Here is a 19,186-nt window from a genome sequence, read left to right as displayed (position 1 = left end):
CCCACACACCTCCCATGGAAAGGCTTCAACATCATCATTATTTTCGTTACTCGTTCGTAGGCTTCCGTACACTATTCCGTGCTTATTAAAGCCATTATGATTCAACATTCCTAATTATTTTTTAAGCATCACATATATAATAAAATTTTGTACATGTTAGAAATTTCGTTCTCATCAATCAATCGCGTTGATGGTGAAACACTCAGCAAAAGTTGAGTTAAAGGACTCTTTATTCAGCTAAAATTTTCAAATAATGTTAGTAATTTGTTCAATTTGTTTAGATCTCACCTCTCCATTGGTAAATAATTTTAGAAACATAAAACATCATCATCAGCATTCCTGTATTGCTGGATACAAATCATGCATTGACCTAAAATAGAAACTTGGCCTCCATTTGTCACTCATTCTGGGCAACAAATAATGAGTCTTCTCCACTTGAATTATGAAGCGACTTCTTTCTTCCCTTTCAGATTGATAACTGATAGCTCCTGTTCTACAAACTCTCCAGCACATATAGGAGGATACTGGCTGGCTAGGGGTGAGTTCCCAAAGTGGCCCAGAGGTTTTAAAATCGAATCTGATGCTATGTGCGCAAAAAGCTGTGTAAAATCCAACAATATGACCAGATTTTACTAAATAAATATTTATGTCACAGAGCTGTAAAAAACAGGCACATGCCCTAGTTGTACTAACCGTTGAGGATACCCTCCATAGGCTTCGGTTTTTGCTTGAAGCAAGTTTTATAGCATCAAGTGTTCTGTCGGTGACAACAACCTCATGCATACCAGCTATGCACTCTCCACCGGTCAACCACTCCAACTGCATAAGCAGGAAAGATTAAGGTTTTCGAAGAATTAGGAAAGTCTCAAACAGAGAAGACTTGGGAAGGAAAATCGTCAAAAACAAACAAACAAATAAAAAAAAAGCAAGGGGAAGGGGAAGGGGTAATCATTTACCTGAGTCATCTTAGAACAAATTGAGTACTTGTTTTTTTTTTCTTTCTTTTTTTTCAGTTTTTACTAGAAAAAAATTAAACGAAAAGGATAACAACATATGCCCACAACTAGCTGACAAATATTATTTAATCTCATCTTTAGCTTTGTAAATACCGAGGAACTCATACCTGCTTTCCTGTTTGAATGAGGAGGCATCCCACGGGAACTTTGACTTCCATCTTTTTCCCATTTCTAAGCCAAATATTTAGACCTGGGAATCTACTCCTGCCGTGAATAGTAAGAAAATTTAGGTCATAATGATATCCAGCAAACACGGTGCCTATTTGACCATGATGTCTTAGGTCACTTCCTGTTGGAGCAAGCAGGTGCGGTCCCTGGAATTAGAATTGATTATTCTTGCATAAGAGTACATCTAGTGGAAAAGCATGCCTAAAAAAAGAGATAATGAAGAGAGAAAACTGTAAAATTCTCATATAACACTTCAAACCGTCGATAGGGAGGAGTATTTGTGTCGGACTGGGAAAACACCCAGAAAGAGATCCATGAATTTCAGACTCCCAGTGAGAAGATGGGAGTAGAAATCATAGATGAGAGGAATTAACTTACTACAAAGTTATTTACTCAGACACATAGATGGTTAGCTTTTACAGTCATTTGGTTATTTTTTTGCCAAAAAAATTATTCAGTTCATGTATTTCTGAAGCTGAACGTGCAAACATGCTAAGAAAAGGAATAATCCAAAGAAGATAATTTAATGGACGAACAAATAACAATAAATTAGCCAGACATTTATGATCAACAGCCTGGATCATTTAATCAAGTATGCATTTTTAATTCATGGTCTTCTTTTAGCTGCGAAAAACTTGGTCTACCTTGCAAGATCCACAAGTCCACTCATAAACATGATAACAAAATGAAAAATACCCTATAACAAGACTCAAAAGGAAGTGACACGAACCATTGTTGAAATTTCTATCACAAAATCTCAAAAGTTTATCAACTGAGATGTACTAAATTTAGGGGTTTTTTGCTTATGTAAGGTATACGTCATTGGAAAAAGACATTTGAGGTGTTGTGCACACTACCACAACACTAGAATATAAATCTTTGAGTTGGCATCATATGCAAAGGCCATGTGAGACACATGCGTAATTTCAACCACGAAGGTTAAGCATGAGAATTAGACAGACCTACATGAACAACCTTATAGTACCAAAAATTGAACAAAAAAATGGAACCCCCGTATCATGACCCCTTTCTCGTGCAGGATGGAGGTGCATAAATCATAATCATAATTAGGTTTCACCTTAAATAGATCTTCACGATTGATCGTGAATGAGTTGATAAAGAAAGACTGAAAGAGAAATACAGGCTAAGAAGAACAGCAACCTGCTTCATTATAGAAGTGAAAGCATCCTTTTGCAGTCCAAAGCCGACTGCAGCCATTTCAGCAACAACCTGGATAAAATAGCATTACAATTATGACAGATATGCAACTATCCATTTGAAAGAGAACAAGAAAAATGTAAGGCTGAAGTCTCGCCTCTATCGCAGATATCATTTTGTTCCCCCATGAATCCATGGTATCCTTCCATGTAGGAAATCCATCAGGTATTACAGGTTCTGAGTTAAGTTCCTATAAATAAGGACTTGTAAGAATTTAAAATCCCAACGATTGCTAAGTGAGAAACCCTATCTAAGGAAGATTGACCTTAAAGCGAGTGACTGATGGTCGGGAACCAACTCTCCACATGTAACGCCACTTGGGGTCTGGTCCAGTGGGAGCAGATGGTTGAAACTCTATAGGCATTGCTTTAAGTTTCTCTTGCATTTCTTCATCAACTAAACTACGAGGCACTTCAATGCCTTCAGGTGTCACTCCTACCTGCCAAAACATAATATCAAAATACCAATATGGGTTTTTAACGACCCAGCCAGGAAACTTGACTGGGTGCTCTCCCAGCGAAAATATTTTGGAGAAATCTAAGATATGCACTGAAGAGAAAAATATGAAAATGTAAGTACGGTAGAGATGTATCAAATGTAAACAAGTTATTCAGACTAGCTTTTATGTTTTTATATATCCTACACAGCTTATAAGATTCAAACATGTAGCGAACATAGACCACATCAAGCTTAACCCGAGTCAATTTAGCGTTTTTATCATGCTTCTCTGGTGCTGAAATAATCATGCAGATATCAGTCCCGAGACTGCTGAATTTATCAGCCAGTGGCCAAATGAAGAGAATTTATGCATAAGAATGTTTTAAACTAAATGTATGAAACTCACAGAAGCATTCATTCCAGCCTCACATTTGTTAGTAACATATTCATCACTAAAAAACAAGTGAAGCTGAGATACTATTCACAGTTGTGTTGCTTCATTATGACTCCATAACGATATATCATTCAAAGATCAAGTCAAGCTGTCATTTTTTGCCACTTCTTATGGCCTAAATTCATCTACTCCTGCCTGAATTGACAGTTCGAAGCCCATATAAACTTACTGTAAATGTAAGAGCCAGTTGTTTCCCATATAATTTGAAACCATTTGTCCCAAAAGCTCAAGTTAGTGGGAGGTGGTATATATATAACACTTAATCTTCAACAAGTCTATTCCACGCAATCTCATTCTTTTGTACTCCATTATCTGTAACAGATTTTCCCAATTTCAACTTCTCCATTTTGTATATGCCTATGAAAGCACGAGACTTTTAACTTGAATTGTGTGAATGTAGTTGCATAAATTAGTCGCGATGTTCTTAGGTGGCATAAAGTTTTAAATATTCTTTCCGCCAATCATAGAACAAGCAGCTCACACAATAAATAAATGCAAAAATGCAAAATCTAAATCTGCGGAAAATCAATAGAAATTTCAACAGAAACAATCTCCAATCAAAACTTCCATTTTCTATCATATGCTGGGAATAAAATCCAACCTAAATTGAAAAGAAACAAACCTGGTAGTGAAGGTGTGACCGCTCTTGCCGACGCTTGAACTCGTAAGGCATTTCGAAGTACATCTCCATCATATCAAGAAACCGATCGTTGTCTTCGGCAGTACAGCGGGGATCTTTCACTAGTAAAGCTCCAGTATCTTTCAGCGTTCGGCTCACCTCGGAGCACAGGTTCTTCAGGCTCAAATCCAGCTCATTTTTGTCCGCGCAATTGAGGTTTTCGGAGAATTCCAAGTACGACGCTAAATCGATCACCGGGATCTCCATTGATGTAATGGGAGCCTTTGATCTGGACGGCGGTGCTCGGTGGATGGCGGGAGAGTTGCTTTTTTCTTTGGTAAGTATATATTTTTATATTTGTATTATATATTCTACATGTATATTGACGATTGTTTGCGTTTTATATATAGGTTTTATTTTATCAATCATATTAAATTCGTCTTAAATATAAATATCATATTTAATTTTTTTGGTTCATCTCAAGTTTTAGTCTCGTTTTTATATTATTTTGCTTATTTTTGTAGTGATTCAACTCAGACTTACTACTAAAGACATGATTGATACATTAGAATTGAATAAGATATGAATGAAATCAACTTTGGAATGAAATAAAAATATGTTGAAATATGCATGGTTTCGGAGTTGACAAATCAATTTTGACAAAATATCGAAGTAAACTAAATTTGTCCACAAACCAAACCGAAGACGCAAACTAGACAATATTCAGAGCCAAACTGAAGTGATACCTAAATTGAGTTGACTTTGACCAAAGCCAAACTGAAGTCATCAATCGGTCAAGACAACCAAACATAGTTTATCTAGTAAACTGTATTCAGTTTATGGGATTAAATTGAATCAGTCTTCCACAAGCCAAACTGTTCCAGTGAGCCAAACTGAATTACCAAGACTGGACAGTTTCAAGACTAAACTATCGAAGGCTGCATAACCAAGACTCAATTCGCGATATCAGTCTACCTCTGAATCTGAACTCATCGCTCCTTCCGATCACTTCGGAGCTTTCGAACTTCCTAGCTCACAAGTTCATATCTTCTGAACCACTCGAAATCCTCATAACTCTTCAAACCATTTTCGGACGTCCTGAATCCGATTTTTACTTATTAAACCCAAATTAGGATTCCTTAATCATGTTTTAACCATTCTAAACATGCTAAGACATTATAATTACTTAAAACGAAATTGAGTTACTACATTCTCTCCACCTTAATAGATTTCATCATCAAAATAAGATCTTGAGAAAGTGACCACAAAATGCTTCCCAAAATTATTTGATCCGTCACTGATCTTAACCCATGAGAACCGACCGTTCTGAATTCAGATGATAAAACACTAGATTCCTCTTAGCCGAGTCTTAACAACAACCAAGCACTAATCAACTAGAACCATCACTAGAATTAAACCACAAAAATCCAAATATGATTCAATTCTTATCACAATCCCAAAACAATAAAAATAGAATCAAACCAATTACAAAGATACCCAAACAACTCAACCGTCAAAATCATTCGGAGCATCGACATCCATCCTAGGCTGCACCTGCTCTCTCTGGAGTGCATACACCTGGCCTGGCACCTGAGATTGCTGACTGCCTCCATTACGCCTACTATGGGCCCTCTATTGTACTGAAGCCTCTGATGGTCTACTAGCCTGAGATCTCATCATCGATCCCTGTCCACCACGCTTAGGACAATCTCTCTTGAAGTGATTCACACTTTCACATATAAAGCAAGCACGCTAATAAGGATAAGGATCGCTCGAGATTGAGACTAGCATTTGTGATGCCAAGTACCACGTTTCATTGGTAATGGACATGGAGATGTTCAAAGCATGCAAATGGATATTCATATGATGAATGATCGAACTACCTTATTCGGACTTTCCAAGTGGTTATTATTATTTGAGTGGATAAGTCCGCGGTTTTGGTTGTACACCATTAGTCCTTACTACTTGAAACATCATTGAGACTCTATATGCTAGTACTGTACTTTGACTCGTTTACCAACTCTAAGGGGTCATCAGGTGTCAGGATTGGGTACAGTTACGACACATATAGGAGTCGATGCTTTGTTGTCAAGGATTCACCACACGCTTGCAAGTGTGGATATCCTATGCGATCTGAGGAGATATTAGTGTGATAAATCTCTGGCCAGAGTACTCGATGTGATTTAAGTTACTTGGTTTCCTAGTAGCACATGCGATGTCACTATTTGATCTTCAAGATGCGTTGCATAGTTATCGAATCTCGAACGACTCTCGATGTACCAATGGTTGTTGATTCGATCGGGATATATGGATGAAGGGACTGTACTGTACGCTAACCAAAACTTACTGGTTCTTGCAGACACTATCAGTGATACCTAGGGAATCATGGGGCGATGTTGCTAGACGCTCTTACCATGATTCGTTGGGTAAGTCAAAAATCGTTGTTCCGAGTCACAAGGAGTTGTGAGCCCACGACTAGCTGTATCCCTGAACTATTGAGGGTCACACAAGTAATGGATTACTAAACACTGTTGAGATAGTTAAATTTAAAGAGTTAAATTTAATGAAAGAGAAGTTGGACTTCTTAACTAAAGGGAGTGGAATTTCCTAAAATGACATAGGGATGAACATTTTTGGAAATCAATTAATTCGGATTCAGAAAAATTATCTTGACTTTAAAAGGTGCAGAAATGGTTTCTGTGCACATTGGTGAAATCGGTTTATCAATCGGAGTCATGATGAATTTTATATTAATTTCTATAATAACGGGCGTGGCTTGTTGGGCTTAAGTTATGGATTGTGGGCCCTAAGGAGTTAGTGTCCTAATACAATTATAACTTAATCTAGTCTAGAAATTATATATATATATGCGTATAATTTCGAAAATTAGACATTGATTCCTCCTTGGTATTTTCGAAATACTCACATATAATTTCTAAGGGGATTTTTCAAAAATTCCCCTACTCCTTTTGAGAAAATTCGGTCTGTGATTTTTCTGAAAAGTCACTTTCTGAATTGACAGATCAAATCTTTTTATTCTCTACGATAAACATCTGATTGATTTCTAGTGCAATCAATCAGAGGGTTTCTGTTTTCTATTCGTGGACCTAATTCCGGAGATTGATCGAGCGAGTCATCGGTTCCCGGGATTTACAACAAGAGCAGATTAAATCTGTTGGAGTCCATAATCAAGCCTTAGCTTGAAGAGGTAAAATATTTGTTATTATTATTATTATTATTATTTTACTTGCATAATTTAATCGTTAGGATTTGATATCCATGATATGGAATTGTTCCATATAAAATTTTTAAACTTCCGCTGCACCGGGTATCAGATCGATTTGATTGTGAGAGCGACATGTGTTCCAACAGTGGCGTCAAAGACACGTTGCTCTCGGATCAAACGATTAAATTAATCGATTGTACAAAATTTTTAGCCTCGGGTTTTGGAAACAAAACGAAATTTTTTAAATTAAAATTTTTAAAGGAAACAAGGGCATCACGGGCAGCGACGAGCTGCCCACCTCCACGTGGGCAGCCATGTCCCACGTGGTAAAAATTTGATTTTTATTGGAATTTGAAATTTTTGAAATTCTAGTTTTTGGTCCGATCGAAAATTGTTTTTGATTGGTCCACGAGGCATCGGATCAAATTGTTTGAGTCCGAAATTTTTAAAATTGATTTTTGGATAAATTTGAATTTTTGGAAAATTTGTAAATTTTATCCGTTAAATTAGATTTTTTAAAATTAATTATTTTGGTACAATTGATGATAAGATATGATCTTATGAGAATAGTAGATAAAATTTGATTTTATCTTTTTTAATTATGATGCCATTGCATGTTATCCAATTATTTAATTATTGAATTAATTATTGGATAAGAGGATGATCGATTGCCATGACCAATATTGTAGGTGTATGTTAGGTTGTTTACATTTGGTTTTATTGTTGTTGGGTTTTATTAATGGGCTTGGTTTATGGCCCAATTTGAATTGTCACTTGTAATAAAAAGTGGGCCTGGTTTATGGCCCGTTCCCACCCTTAAATATGTATCCTCTACTTGTCATCGAAATTTATTGTAAATTTATTAGACGTAGTGGGAGATAAAGATTTGAAGACAATGGTGGGCCCAACAGACAATAAAAACCGAAGAAATATAAATTGGAAGCTCAATGTAATAGGATTGCATTGCATACCTGCATATCACCTAGGATTGGACTTAGACTCGTGATTGGCAACCACGGGTCGATTAGTTATTGAGGTCGATCATCCTTTAAATAATATATGATATTATTGTTGTATGCATGTTTAGACTAAATTGTATGAATCCCGCAAGCATACAAATACTAAATGATGAGACAGTTTTCAAAATTAAAAATCTCTCATTTTAAATATGATTTAAAATTGATATCAAGATAAATAAAGGGAATTTAAATATTGTTTAAATGTTCCTACCTTTCATCAACGATCAATGTATGAGATGCTACCCGCGGGCACGGTCCGACTCATATTATTGGGGGGCCCGTTCGTCGGAAAGCTGTACATTGGATCGACACAAGTTATAAGTTGGGTGGAACTCCCATGGGATTGGCTCATATTATTGGGGATCCACATGGAGACCGTCCATCACAACTTAATATTGATGGGTTATCTTGACATGCCATAATAAACGGCGTCATATTATTGGGCCTTTATTGGACATGAGGTAAAAATATGGGGATTGCTTTGGAAGCAATTGGGCTCTACCTTTTGAAAATTATGGTTGACTGATATTATTCGGGACTATAGTTTGTCAATTGGACTCCATGTTCCCACTAAGGAAACAAGTTTTCCGTTTTCACTAGAGGGTAGTGAAATCGTTAAAATAGTGGGAGTGAAATTCATAAAATTAAATCTCGCCATATTTTATGTCTTAGTAAATTAATTAAACAATCACTAATTATTGTCTGTTTCTTTTCAGTATTTCATTACAATGAATTTGCGCAATCCACTATACTCAATTCTCGAACAAAACAAATTGACTGGTGCAACCTATACGGAATGGTTCCGTAAATTAAAGATTGTTCTAAACTCGGAGAAAATTTTCTACGTGTTAGAAAAGAATCCTCCAAAGGAAGCACCGGCTAATATAAGTCCGGAAGAATTGGCAAAACTTGATCAATGGTGGGACCATGATATCAAGGCTAAATGCTATATGCAAGCTTCAATGTCTGATGAACTCCAGAGGCGATTTGAGGATGCCGTGAATGCTGCTGACATACACATGCACCTCAAGGAACTTTTTGGAGCTCAGTCAATGTCGGAGAGGTATGCCACCATCAAAGAGCTCATGACATGCCGCATGCGAGATGAGACTTCTGTCCGTGAGCATGGGGTACACATGATTGGGCTAATTGAGAAGTTGGTAACACTCGATTTGACATTGGAGTATGAATTGAATACGGACTTATTGCTTCTTTCACTTCCTTCGTCGTTTGACGGATTTTTGGTGAACTTCAATATGAACAAGATAGAGGCCACCCTTGAAGAGATGGTCAATATGCTTGTGTCTTATGAGGCCACATTAAAGAAGAAAAAATCGGTACTCTTGGTTGGCTCCTCTTCTTACTCCAAGAAGGGGCCAAGTGGAAAGGGTAAGAAACGTTCTGCCCCACCCAAGAAAATTGTACCAAAGAAGAAGGGCAAGACAAAAGCTTCAAACGTGAACATATCTGGAGATGTTTGCCATCACTGCAAGAAACCCGATAATTGGAAACGTAACTTCAAGGAATACCTCGAGCAGTTGCGAACTGCAAAGGGTATGTTTTACATTGAAATAAATGTTTCACTTAATACTAATTCTTGGGTATTGGATATCGGATGTGGATCTCACATTTGCATTGATTTGCAGATGATGACAAGAAGTCGTAAGCTTAGGATGGGTGAGACCCAGTTAAGGCTCGGGAATGGTTCCAGAGTTGAATCCAAAAGCTATGGGAAACATTTGTTTAATTTTGCAAAAACAATTTTAAGCTATATTTTGAGAGAGATGTTTTTATTTGTACCAAGATTTCATTAAAATATTATTTCTTTTTCTATTCTTGATAGAGAAGATATTTCTTGAAAATTTGCGAATGTGATTTGCAATATTTACAAGAATGAATGTTTGATTTGAAATGGACAATTTAAAAACGATCTATATAACTTAAAATTAAAAGACGTTCCAGTTGATTATGTTGATAAACCGGTAACAACAAATAAAAGGAAAAACGATAGTCAAACCCGACAAACCTTTGGCATGCTAGGCTAGGTAATATTGCCTCAAGGAGGATGAACAAGCTAGTGGGAGAGGGCATGTTTGATATGTCTGATATTAACTCTCTACCTACTTGTGAGTCCTGCCTAAAAGAAAAAGTGACTAAATCTCCTTTCAAAGGGAAGCCTGAGCGTAGTCAAAATCTGTTGGATTTGATCCATACAGATGTTTGCGGACCATTTAGTATCGGTACTAAATTTGGTCACACCTACTTCATTACCTTTACTGATGATTATTCTAGGTATGAGTATTTATATTTAATGAAATATAAGTCTGAATCATTTGAAAAGTTCAAAGAATTCAAGGCTGAAGTAGAAAACAAACAAGGTAGAAGTATTAAAGCACTTCGATCGGATCGAGGTGGAGAATACTTAAGTATCGAGTTTTTGAGCTATCTAAAAGAGAATGAGATTCTCTCTCAGTGGACTCCTCCTATGACACCTCAGCTGAATGGTGTCTCGGAGCGTCGCAATCGAACTTTGTTGGACATGGTTCGATCTATGATGAGCTTCACTGAGCTCCCTCCTTCGTTTTGGGGCTATGCACTTGAAACGACGGTGTTGATGTTGAACAATGTTCACACCAAAGCAGTGAATAAAACTCCATACGATTTATGGAATGGCAAAACTCCTAAGTATTCGTACTTGAGGATTTGGGGATGTCCTGCTTACGTGAAGCAGACAGTGGGAGATAAGTTGGATAGTCGATCCACCTTATGTTATTTTTTAGGATATCCGAAGAATTCAATCGGATATTATTTCTATCATCCTACTGAAACAAAAGTTTTTGTTTCGAGGAATGCCACCTTCATGGAGAAGGAGTTCTTACTTGATAAGAAAGACAAGATGATGGTACTCGAAGAAATTCGAAAAGAACCCAAGATACAAAATAACGATCCTACACCTCAGGAACCATTGATTGACACGCCTATTCCTAGAATATCCGAGAGGACTTCTAGACCTCCTATACGATATGATCTTCTTCTTGAAGGGGATCAAAGTGAATCCGACATTGGATGTGATCCAAGAAACTTCAAGGAAGCAATTTCTGATGCGGATTCGAATTTATGGCTTGATGCTATGCAGTCGGAAATAGACTCGATGCATACAAACCAAGTTTGGTCTTTAGTAGATCCTACCGATGGAATTGTTCCAATAGGGTGTAAATGGATCTACAAGAGAAAACTTGGGCCTGATGGTAAGGTATTGACCTACAAGGCACGATTGGTAGCAAAAAGTTATACTCAAAGACAAGGAGTTGACTATGATGAAACCTTTTCACCAGTCGCAATGTTCAAGTCCATAAGAATCCTTATTGCCATAGCAGCATGGTATGACTATGAGATATGTCAAATGGATGTGAAGACTGCATTTCTTAATGGAAACATTAAGGAAGAAATATATATGATGCAGCCCGAGGGATTCACATCCATGGGAAGCGAGCATAAGGTATGCAAGCTTCAGAGATCAATTTATGGTCTCAAACAAGCATCAAGAAGTTGGAACCAGAAATTTGATGAAACAATAAAAGACTTTGGTTTCATCAAAAACCCGGAGGAACCGTGCATGTACAAGAAAGTAGTTAAGGATGCGGTGACGTTCTTAGTGCTTTATGTTGATGACATCCTACTCATTGGGAATGACGTAGGGATGTTGCAGTCAAAAAAGACATGGTTATCATGTAGATTCTCGATGAAGGATTTGGGTGAGGCCTCCTATATTCTAGGGATACAGATCTATATAGATAGATCTAAGAGAATGATAGGACTCACTCAAGCAACCTACATTGACACCATATTGAAAAGGTTTTCTATGGATGAGTCCAAGAGAGGACATCTACCTATGTGTCATGGAGTTTCTCTATCCAAGTCTATGTGTCCCAAGACTGACGAAGAGATAGAAAAAATGACACACATACCATATGCGTCAGCCATAGGTAGTATTATGTATGGGATGATATCTACCAGACCGGATGTAGCCTTTGCTCTGAGTGTCACGAGCAGATATCAGGCCAACCCCGGTCAAATGCATTGGAAAGCCGTGAAGGATATTCTTAAGTACTTGAGAAGGACTAAGAATATATTCATGGTTTATGGAGGAAGAGAATTGAAATTGGAAGGCTATAATGACTCTAGCTTCCAAAGCGACGTGGATGACTCAAAGTCAACCTCTGGATTTGTATTCATGCTCAATGGTGGTGCTATCTCTTGGAAGAGTTCCAAGCAGGACACCACAGCGGATTCCACCACTGAGGCAGAATACATTGCAGCATCAGCTGCTGCTAAAGAGGCCGTTTGGATGAGGAATTTCGTCCAAGAGTTGGGCGTAATTCCTGAAGCTGTTGGTCCAGTTCCGGTGTACTGCGACAACACTGGTGCCGTTGCTCAGGCAAAGAAACCAAGGTCTCATCAAAGATCCAAACACGTACTGTGGAAATACCACATCATCCGGGAGATTGTGGAAAGAGGAGACATTACTCTCGAGAGAGTGGCCTCTACAGACAATATCGCTGATCCACTTACTAAGCCCTTGCCAGGACCATTGTTTGACAAACATCACGAAGCAATGGAATTACGTAGTATGACTAGTTGGCTTTAGGGCAAGTGGGAGATTGAAAGAGTGGGTTCCCGGTTAGCCAACTTGTGGCTAAGGGCTTTTATGACTTTATGTATAAACAATCTTTGTTTAATATGATTTACATTCATTAATGGCATTTTCTTTGTCTTTCTTCATATTGTTATATTGTGATATACTATTGTTGTTTTGATAAAGACCTTGAATATACTATAGTGTAAGTAAGATGAGATAGTGAATAAAGAGAGATCACTATTATGAAACACATCTTATAGTCACTGTATATTCTAAACAGTTCCTAGTCAATTGAGCCGTCCGCTAATAAGGATAAGGATCGCTCGAGATTGAGACTAGCATTTGTGATGCCAAGTACCACGTTTCATTGGTAATGGACATGGAGATGTTCAAAGCATGCAAATGGATATTCATATGATGAATGATCGAACTACCCTATTCGGACTTTCCAAGTGGTTATTATTATTTGAGTGGATAAGTCCGCGGTTTTGGTTGTACACCATTAGTCCTTACTACTTGAAACATCATTGAGACTCTATATGCTAGTACTATACTTTGACTCGTTTACCGACTCTAAGGGGTCATCAGGTGTCGGGATTGGGTATAGTTATGACACATATATGAGTCGATGCTTTGTTGTCAAGGATTCACCACACGCTTGCGAGTGTGAATATCCTATGCGATCTGAGGAGATATTAGTGTGACAAATCTCTGGCCAGAGTACTCGATGTGATTTAGGTTACTTGGTTTCCTAGTAGCACATGCGATGTCACTATTTGATCTTCTAGATGCGTTGCATAGTTATCGAATCTCGAACGACTCTCGATGTACCAATGGTTGTTGATTCGATCGGGATATATGGATGAAGGGACTATACTATACGCTAACCAAAACTAACTGGTTCTTGCAGGCACTATCTGTGACACCTAGGGAATCATGGGGCGATGTTGCTAGACGCTCTTACCATGATTCGTTGGGTAAGTCGGAAATTGTTGTTCTGAGTCACAAGGAGTTGTGAGCCCACGGCTAGCTGTATCCCTGAACCATTGAGGGTCACACAAGTAATGGATTACTAAACCCTGTTGAGATAGTTAAATTTAAAGAGTTAAATTTAATGAAAGAGAAGTTTGACTTCTTAACTGAAGGAAGTGGAATTTCCTAAAATGACATAGGGATGGACATTTTTGGAAATCACTGAATTCGAATTCAGAAAAATTATCTTGACTTTAAAAGGTGCAGAAATGGTTTCTGTGCACATTGGTGAAATCGGTTTATCAATCGGAGTTATGATGAATTTTATATTAATTTCTATAATAACGGGCTTGGCTTGTTGGGCTTAAGTTATGGATTGTGGGCCCTAAGGAGTTAGTGTCCTAATACAATTATAACTTAATTTAGTCTAAAAATTATATATATATATATATGTGTATAATTTCAAAAATTAGACATTGATTCCTCCTTGGTATTTTTGAAATACTCACATATAATTTCTAAGGGGATTTTTCAAAAATTCCCCTACTCCTTTTGAGAAAATTCGGCTTGTGGTTTTTTTGAAAAATCAATTTCTGAATTGACAGATCAAATCTATTTATTCTCTACGATAAACATATGATTGATTTATAGTGCAATCAATCAGAGAGTTTCTATTTTCTATTCATGGACCTAATTCCGGAGATTGATCGAGCGAGTCATCGGTTCCCGGGATTTACAACAAGAGCAGATTAAATTTGTTGGAGTCCATAATCAAGCCTTAGCTTGAAGAGGTAAAAATATTTAATTGTGATTTTTTATTTTTACTTGCAAGATTTTAATCGTTTGGATTTGATACCCACGATATGGAATCGTTCCATATCGAAAAATAAAATTTTTAAACTTTCGCTGCTCCGGGTATCACATCCGTGTGATCAGAGAACGCGTGTTCCAACACTGTTCTCAGCCTGTCTACAACGATTCACAAAGCTCTCATAATTAGTGGGATTATCGAAGACAACCGCACATTAATAGATCTCCTGATTCAGCCCTAGCATGAACTGATCATGCTTCGCAACTGAACTCTCACTGACGTAAGGACAAAAAGACAACGAGTCGATGAACTTCTGCCGATACTCATCGATTGTCATCTCCCCTTGATTCAAACTCAAAAGTTCCATCGATTTTTCCTGATGGAGTGCTGGAGGAAAATGCAAGTCCGTGAATGCCTTGCAGAAATCTTCCCAAGTGAAATGTCTTCGCTTGGCCAACACTCCATTAGCTCTAACCAATCCTCTGCAACCTCCACCACTTACGAGCCCTGCCCTCCAGAAGAAACTCAGTGGCCTCCATCTTCTGCTCCTTAGAGCAATGGAAAGAACTGAAACAACGCTCCATTAGCTCTAACCAATCCTCTGCAACCTCCGGTGTCTCAATGCCCAGCAATGACTTAAGCCCCAACTGGATAAACTTATGCCAATCAAATCTACGACGATCATTCTAGTAACGACGGTCTTGGGGATGTCTCTGGTCATTGCCCCAACATCCGTCGTTGTCATGGCTACTCTTATCATCGTTTCTAGCCATCTCTACAAAGACACATTGGAAATCAACCCCAATTGAATGTTCTATATCCCAAAAATCTAATGCATGCTTTGATACCATAAATGTAGTGACCCGCTCCAAAATCACCTACTAACAGAGACTAGCATGCGATTAAAACTTAAACAAAAAACATAATAAGAGATATCGTGGAAACTTAAATAATAAACTAACCAGACAGAATACAACCGATAAATCATTGGAACCTAACCAGAAATAATAATACAACCCAATCAAATGAATAAATATCGAATAATGTTTTAAATTAGAAACCTCTGTTGAACCCTTCTGACAAGCCCTAGTCCTAGATCAACCACTGAACTCGCTCATGATCCACCTGCAAACCCGCCTCATCAAATAGAGTGTTCGATATAAAAGTAAGGACGGGAGCGCTAACGCCCAGAACGTAAAGTGCGAGTACACAAGTTTATAATATGCATGCAACATGGAATATGAAATGATCTTCTACACTGGGATCAAGATCTGGAACATCAATATTGCTCAAAACAAAGGCGCTTCCAGTATGTGTACGCTGCTCCGAAGATACAGTGGGTGCCACACATACTGAACCCCGATCTTGGACCATCGCCATCCTGGGTAAGAATCGCACACGCTGCTCCGTCAATACAGTGGGTGTCACATAGTATCCGATTGTACAAAAAAAACCTTAGAGCTGAGCGGCCCTAGAACCAACATGCTATCTCAAAAGAATACACATGCTCAACATGGTATGTCAATGTCGCATAAAAATCATGAACAATAATATCATGAATCTCATGAAAGATAATAATGCAACACATAAACAAGTAAACTCAGTTGACTATCTTAGTCAATACTTATGTACCTTAACTACTTGTCTAGCAGAACAACTATCTACAGTCCAAACCTACAAGGAAAGATAATATCATATCACCAATACTCATCTAAAAGCTTTAACTAGACTAATATATACTCCCAATGGCTACTAAGAGTCTAGACTTATATATGCGTCATTGTCAGCCCGCTGATGTCAATGCCCTGACCCAAGCACAGCTCCGCTACAAGCCCCGTAGCACCTCGCTATCGCCCGAACCTCGATTAGATGACTAAAACACTTCAAACTATACACTGAATCACTCAAACACACCTCCAAACATGCACTAACTATGAGGAATTCGGCCCCTATTTATAGACCACGTTTGGACCTTCCGATTTCTAGTTCGGACGTTCCGAGCACTGCCCACTGATTGGACAAATCACTGTTGCCGACAGAGTTTGGACCTTCCGACCTGGTTCGGAGCTTCTGATCTGTTAACCGTTGAATCACCAATCAAAAATCATACTCTATCTGGCTGAGAGAGTTCGGAACTTCCGATCGTGAGTTTGGAGCTTCCGAACTCACCCTCTGAATCCAAACTCATCGCTCCTTCTGATCACTTCGGAGCTTCCGAACTTCCTAGCTTACAAATTTGGATCTTCTGAACCACTCGAAACCCTCGGAACCCTCCGGGCTATTTTCGGACGTCCTGAATATGATTTTTATTTATTAAACCCAAATTAGGATTCTTTAATCATTTTTTAACCATTCTAAACATGCTTAGACATTATAATTACTTACAATGGAATCGGGTTACTACATTGAAACACTAACCAGTTTGATAGTTCATGACAAGGACATCTCCGCACTAGATCCTTGTAGAGCTCCATGCTTCGTACAAGGACTCTTGGTCATGTTGGGTGAAGATTGTGATGTCAATAGTCAACTTAATAGTCCTCGAAGATGGGAATTATTTTGTAAGAAATTCCTTGGCCACGTCTTACCATGTTGTGATGGACCCTGCAGGTAAACCATTCAACCATATTTTAGCTTTATCTCTTAGTGAAAAGGGGAATAAGCACAGACGAATAACATCGCCTAAAACTTCCTGGTGTTTAAAAGTGTTGCAAATTTCAAGGAAATTTTTATGTGAGCATTTGGATCATCGTCCACGGATCCACCAAATTGTATCGAACTTTGGATAATCTGAATAACGCCGAGCTTGATTTTGAGTAGGTTTACCCGCAATGCTCATCTCATGATGCTTGGCCTACTGCCCTGAATTCAAGGTCGTGCACACTCCATCATGGACCAATGTGTGGGTGCTCCTTCATTGTCACTGCCACCTGCGTTGTTTTCCTCCATAGTAGCTCTCTGCCGCATTCTTCTCTTGTGAAAATTCCTCTTGATCTCGGGATCAAAATGTTCGATCTTTGATTTGGATGATCATAGCATGCACGAGAAGAGGTTCCTGCAAACAAGAAACTCAATAAGAAAATAGTGCTTAAGTTGAACTAAGGTAAAACGTAAAATAAAAATAAGACGTGATTAACAATCCTCATCAACGGTGGCAAAAACTTGATCGATCAATTCTTACCCCAGAAAATCAATGCAAATATATATATATATATATATATATATATATATATATATATCAATTAAGCTCGAATAATTCTCAAGTGCACAAATCAAGTAATAATATAATGTGCCAACGTACAAGTATCGTCCTCAGATATTGTGTCACGAAATGTTCCTCTTACTTATATTCTCTATCCAATGTTCACGAAATTTTTTGAAATTTGTACGAATATAGATTTTCAAACTAAACAAGTACCAAAACAACCAAACTAAAATAGTAATACAATAAAGTTGGAAAATTTGAATGATTAAGAGATTTGTTGGAATGTCGGTTCACTACCCCGCGATTGGTTGGATAACTAACCTTCAAATTGCTTCTTCTCTGTCTTGGCGTTGCCATTGAATCAAAACAAGATGACTTAACTTATTTTTAGTGTCTTTTCTTTCTAATCAAAATATTCTGAAAGTTTTCTCCACATAAGTCAATTCCTCTTCAAGTTTTACATCATTATGATCCAAAACGTACGATTTTTCTGTTACTTATCTCCATAGCAATGATACATGACAAAAATTGTGAATCCCAAAAAGATACGGTAGTCATATCGGTCGATAATCCAGATTCCAAACACACTCCAGATGAAACGATGCAAACTACTACTGAAATTTTTTTAATACCTTCCTTAAAAATATTGATGATACATATACGCCCATACATATATGTAACACCCGGTATTTTAAATACGTAAATTCGCATGCATAATTAGAAATTTTATTTATTTAGAATTTTAGATTTATGGGTTAAATAATTATGTGAAATTATTTGTGCATGTTTTAAGTTATTTTAAGCATTTAACCCATAATTAGTGATTTTCACGATTTATGGAAATTAATTGTTTTTGATCGCGTAGACGGGACCGTGGACGGACGAGATGACAACTTTCTATCCAAATTATTTTATGAGTCTTTTTAGAGCCCAAAAATATTATTTTGAGTTTTATTTCCTCAATATTTTTAGTATTTAATTTTATATAATTTTAGGAGTCCGTTTTTATTCAAAATAAGCCAAAATAATGACTTTTTAGTATTTTTAAAATTCCCTTAATTTAATATTTCGAGATTTTAATTTAGTTATCAGATTTTACTTCTTATTTAGAGTTTTTTAATTTATATATTTAATATCTTTTTTTTAATATTTTTAATTATCCTAAAACCTATTTTAATTAAAAACTTAAACCTAAACCTATCCTACCCAAACCCTTCAACCGATCACTCACTCAGCCGACATCCCACCCTCCTTCATCTTCTTCTTCAACCGAGCAGCCCCAAGGTAGACTCCATAGCCACGTTTTTGAAGGTCCAAAGCTTGTCGTCGTCGTCCCGTCGTCCCGGAATCGTTCCACGCGCCTTCATCTCTTCAATTTCGGTGAAAGGAATGATTCTTTCT

General features: G+C 37.6%; 1 protein-coding gene across 1 annotated transcript; it reads right to left on the bottom strand.

Moving 5' to 3' along the window:
* Positions 1-233: 233 nt before the first annotated feature.
* On the bottom strand, positions 234-4,261 carry LOC140884451 (uncharacterized). The gene is made up of 7 exons (XM_073291221.1): positions 3,917-4,261; positions 2,668-2,841; positions 2,500-2,592; positions 2,346-2,414; positions 1,124-1,330; positions 694-819; positions 234-599 (listed from the first exon to the last, which is right to left on the bottom strand). The coding sequence occupies exons 1-7, from the start codon at positions 4,178-4,180 to the stop codon at positions 441-443; spliced, it is 1,092 nt and encodes a 363-aa protein (XP_073147322.1). The 5' UTR covers positions 4,181-4,261; the 3' UTR covers positions 234-440.
* Between the last annotated feature and the right edge of the window lie 14,925 nt (positions 4,262-19,186).

This window comes from Henckelia pumila, chromosome 2 (genome assembly GCF_033568475.1).
Source record: "Henckelia pumila isolate YLH828 chromosome 2, ASM3356847v2, whole genome shotgun sequence".
Classification (NCBI taxonomy): Eukaryota; Viridiplantae; Streptophyta; class Magnoliopsida; order Lamiales; family Gesneriaceae; genus Henckelia; species Henckelia pumila.
Note: the sequence above shows the minus strand (reverse complement) of the source record. Positions and strands in the feature narration are given on the sequence as shown.

Bases quoted from the DNA above. Each gene is read 5' to 3' on its own strand.
- LOC140884451 (XM_073291221.1), bottom strand. From the start codon at position 4,180: ATGGAGATCCCGGTGATCGATTTAGCGTCGTACTTGGAATTCTCCGAA. The intron at 2,842-3,916 runs GTTTGTTTCTTT...ATGTTTTGGCAG, and splicing joins GGTCACACCTTCACTACCAG to GTAGGAGTGACACCTGAAGG. The intron at 820-1,123 runs GTATGAGTTCCT...CTGCTTATGCAG, and splicing joins TCATTCAAACAGGAAAGCAG to TTGGAGTGGTTGACCGGTGG.